Source organism: Lactuca sativa, chromosome 8 (assembly GCF_002870075.4).
Source record: "Lactuca sativa cultivar Salinas chromosome 8, Lsat_Salinas_v11, whole genome shotgun sequence".
Lineage (NCBI taxonomy): Eukaryota > Viridiplantae > Streptophyta > Magnoliopsida > Asterales > Asteraceae > Lactuca > Lactuca sativa.
In genome coordinates this window covers 159,082,831-159,087,738 of record NC_056630.2, presented here as the reverse complement: position 1 = coordinate 159,087,738, position 4,908 = coordinate 159,082,831, and the positions used below count along the sequence as shown (strand labels likewise).

The window sequence follows — 4,908 nt, the reverse complement described above, 5'->3', positions numbered from 1 at the left end:
GTTCTCCCTTCATTAAAAGTATTAATGATAAATATAAAGTAACTAAATGTTTTTTATAATTCCCAATCTTAGTTACTTTAGGAAAATGTGAATAAGGTGCTAATCCATGAAATTACACTTTGCACTTTGTTTAAGTCGGTTAGTGGAGCGTGTGTGGTTAACCGAAACACTAACTCTTATTTAACAAGGTAGGCAAAGGGTAAGTTAATATTTATCATAGTATCGATGGAGCGTGTGTGGTTAACCGGCACATCAATTGAGGGGTAAATATTAAGGGTACCAAGTATATTTGCATGGATATTCACACCTTGTTTTGTGATCCTCGGCATCCCAGTCACAAAACCTGAAGGGCACACTCGAGATTGAAACGTGCCATTGCATAGTTCAATGAATCTTAAAAGATCTAGGAGTTTCAAATCCAATTAAAAACCTAATAACTATTTCGTTTTTCATGGTGGAAATTGGTGAATCGTCATTCACCTACCTTTAAATATTTTATAGCTTGGATTACGGCATCCCTCTTCCGAGTTATAAAATATTGTGTTGGGTCCTAGCCTTAATATTTCATATTGGGTGTTATATTAAGGACTTTAGATCAACTATCTTGAATATCTCCCAAAAGATGTCTAGTTCAGACATCTATGATCTTCCCAAATCTCTTGGAACTTCACTTTCTCCACCTCCTCCAATTATTCTCCCTAACCCACAAGTTCAAGGTCACTCAAGCCCTATTGGCAACGCAAGGTCTAGGTGTGATCACATCTACGAGATGAAGTCACATATTGACAAGTCGGGAGAGTTGGGTGTCAAAGTCTTAAGAAAGTTGGATGTTCAATCACTTTCTAAGTCACATAGTGAGTTCCTTTGGGACCCCTATGAAACAGACTATGACAAGACCCTTAATGATCTCATCTATTTGCTAAGATCAACTTCCTAAAACTTTATGGACATTGACAATGATGACATTGGAAATCCAGAAAAAACATTCTCTTCCCAATGGAAAGGGATCGGCCATAGTCAACTTGGTTGACCAAATGGTAAAGAGAAAAGCTAAGTCTGTGATAGTACCGGTACCATTACCAAAGGCTCGATATGTTTATATTGCCAAAGGAAGGGGTATTACTTGCGAAGCTGCCAAATTTTACCTAAGGATGTTAAAGTCAATAAGTTCGACTCTACTTCAGGTAAAGTCCACTATCTAACTCTGCTAAGTTTCTATTCTGAGATTCTTGATACATGATGTGACTGGGTCACATGTTGATGTTTTAAGAATCAAAGAAAAATGAAGAAACTTAAAGAAAGAATATGCTGAATCTGATCGCGTAGATGGATTTCTATCGCATAGTTTGAAGATCGGATTCTTGAGCTACTTCTTAGGAGTTCTGATATATTTCTTAGGAACAGATAACAACATAGTTTTCATGCTCTTTTGCATTGTAAGGATAGTTTTTCCGCAAAGTTTTTAAAATAAAAGGAAAAAAATGATGATTTTATTTATTTTAAAATATCCTTACAATGGCATTTGAGGGAAAAAAATTGTTGCTTATATGATTCCATTAATAGGAAGAGTGGAAATATGAAATTGATTCTTTCATTTGTGGTAATGTCTAAATTTACCAAATAAAGAAAGATCCTCATCATCCAAGTTTCAATTGGACCGAAACTTGGAATCATGCAAGTTGTACAGCATGATGAATGAAAATTTTTCATCTTTGGAAAATTAAGACTAGTTCCTTGTTCATATGTATATGTGAAGTCAAGTGAAGGACTAAGGGATTGAGTACACATTCTTGTGAACTGTCATTTTAATTTACATGGATGATGTTATTATAGCTGGAAATAATCTAGACCGGATTCAAGAAACAAAGATACAACTTGATAAATCCTTTAGCATCAAAGCCTTTAGATGGGTTAGTTTTGAGTTAGAGGATGTACATTTTGGTTATCGAGTTATGGCATCTGTTGTGAGTGAAATTTTGTGGGTTAGATGGATCCTTAAGGACTCCAGATTGTCATTAGCTGCCCAACAGTTTTGTTTTGCGACAACTATGTTGTCCGTCATATTGGTAACAACCTTATGTTTTATGAACGCATAAAACATGTTGAAACGGACTGTTTTTTTTTTTGTTCGTGAAAGGGTTGCTTCTCAAGAAATCACATTAATGAAGATCGACAACAAAAGGCAGGTTGCTGACCTGTTAACCAAAGGTTTTGAAAAGGACTTGGAAGGAATCAATTTAAGTTTCTTCTTGGAAAGATGGGCATAAAGAGCAAGTTTCGTCTTAAGGGGAAATACAAGATATGATAGGATATTGATAGTATATGTATTTATCTTATTCCTAATTTTTAGCTTAGTTTGTTAAGTCCTTTGGTATTTAATCATTGTGTATCACGTTTCTATGATCAAGACATTCAGTTAATAAACTATATGTTCCAATACCATCGAATTCTAGATCTACTGCCCATGGTATTTTAGGTTTTACATATAAATCTCAGTGTGTCTGTCGCTAATATTGGTTGTTTTATTTATTATTGTTATTTCTGATTTCCTTTAATTTGAGGTGTTATTTCACATTATAAATCATATAAAGATTTAGATTGGTTGTGACTTCACTTTGATCTGGTTTAACAAACTCTTCTAACTAAGAAAAATGTTTATTGTTACATACTCGTTCATTTTTCATCGAAAAAAAACTATATTGTAACCAATGATATAAGGAAACCAAAGTGGTAGCATGATATGGATTGGGTCTTGATGGAAGCATCCTTCATAGATAATTTATTTGCATATATTTATTTGAAATAGCATGATAGACCATATGATATCATCATGATCAGTACATGGTGTCCTTTCCGAACAATAAAACACAAAGCAACATAACAAACGTAGTGATAGCCAGTAACCTTCGAATAGACATCATAACCTCAAAGGGTTATATGTTCCTTATTTCATAGTACATACATATTTCAAAGGTTATTTTGTCCTTATCTCACTTGCAGGCTTTCAAATACACACCAATGTTATCGATATAATAGCCAGCAAGCCCATAAAATCCAACAAAAGAACCAACATCCCATGATACAGGGAAAGGAGTCCCTCTTACATTACCAAAAGGTCCATGAGTTTTCTTGTTTGTGATGAATGATATTGATGATATTATAGGCAATCCAACAACACTTCCCCTTGATAATGCACTTGTTCCACAAATGCCAGTTATTTCCTCATCCCTTTCAAATATTATCTAACCATGAATGAAAAATTAAACATGTCAATTAAAGATAACTAAGAATATTAAAAGACATGTTATATCAATCATAAAAAAATAAGTTGAAGAATATATATTTATGAATTGTTTACCTCAGAAACTGTGTCTCCACCGTTCCAACCACCAAAGGTTTCAGTAGTTTGTGTTAAGCTTCCATATTGTGTGGTGAAGATGAGAGAGTATATAAGATCACCATGATCAATGGTTATCTTCTTCAAATGATGATTTTTCTCAAGTTGGAATGACCAAACATTTTGTGGACTTCCAGGTTCAGTTTTTCCCCATGTTCCAACCTGTATGATATTCTCAAAGGCTTTGAGATACACACCAATGGCATCAATATAATAGCCAGCAAGCCCATAAAACCCAACTAATGAGCCTTTGTGCCATGGTAAAGAAAAAACATTCTCAGTTGCACAACCAAAAGGTCCATATGTCCTCTTGTTTGTCTTAAAAGATAGTAATGAAATTACTAGATTACCCCCTCGATTACCAATGGCTCCACCAACCTCAGTTATTTCCTCATCACCCTCAAAGTGTACCTGATTAATCCACCAAGAATATTGATTAATAAAAATATCGCTGCATATTGATTAATGATTAGTGGAGTAAAGAGAATAAGAGATCAACTCACCTCAGAAACTGTGTCTCCACCATTCCAACCACCAAACTTGTTGGAATTATGCAAAACACCTCCGCATTTAGTTGTGAACATGAGAGAGTATATTAGTTCACCATGGTCAATGGTTATCTTCACCAGTTTATGATCTTTCTCAAGTGCAAAAGACCACTCATTCTGAGGACCTCCACTTTGTTTTCCCCATTTTCCAACTCGAATACATCCTGCTACTTTGCTACTTTGTACCCCTTCCATGAGAAACACAATACGTAATTAACTATATAAATGCAATGCAATAAGGAACAAGCTCCTCGATCTCAATGTGTGTGTCAAATGAATGACCAATGGCTCCTTAAATACATGTTAACCAAAACTATTTGAGTAAATTACAAAAATAGTCCCGGTGATTATATGGTTTTTTGAAGCAAGTCCAGTTTTTATAATTGTAAAAGTAATCGTCTCTAAAATATTTTTTGTCACTTATCTGGGTATTTGGCATCTAGCTTAGGGCGTTTAAACCATCTGAAATTCCTGTAGTAGCCTTACTTTTATATTTATTATTAAATTGAACATGTATATATATAGTTGATTATTACATCTTACATCATTGTAGGTTTCTTCGATTTGGAACAAATTATAGAAAACAGAAACATGTTTCTTCAAGAAGATGTACAGGTGGTGGCTATAGACATCTTGAGTTGGTGGGTCTTGTAGGATCAAACATTTCATATTAATAAAATTAATAACGGACGATTAAATATAAAATCAGGTGTATAAAAGTAATTTTATTTGGTTTTAACTTCCAAATTTAAATGTCAGTGTCAGTTAGGTTCAAGGACCAAATGGCAACAAAAAATGATTTAGGTACTACGAGGGGAACAATTGAAACAATCGGACTTGATTCAAAAATATTATATAACCACAGAGACCATTTCTATAATTTGCTCTAGTCATTTGAATATCATTAATTAAGATGGAAATAGAGATTAAAGCAACCATGTTTTCGTTAAGTTCATTGTTTAA

The 4,908-nt window shown here is 33.9% G+C and overlaps 1 protein-coding gene across 1 annotated transcript; it reads right to left on the bottom strand.

Moving 5' to 3' along the window:
• Positions 1–2,792: 2,792 nt before the first annotated feature.
• LOC128128123 (mannose/glucose-specific lectin-like) lies at positions 2,793–4,190 on the bottom strand. Its single transcript, XM_052766950.1, has 3 exons — positions 3,901–4,190; positions 3,359–3,808; positions 2,793–3,242 (listed from the first exon to the last, which is right to left on the bottom strand). Exons 1-3 carry the CDS (start codon positions 4,138–4,140, stop codon positions 2,991–2,993), a joined length of 942 nt encoding a protein of 313 aa, XP_052622910.1. The 5' UTR covers positions 4,141–4,190; the 3' UTR covers positions 2,793–2,990.
• Between the last annotated feature and the right edge of the window lie 718 nt (positions 4,191–4,908).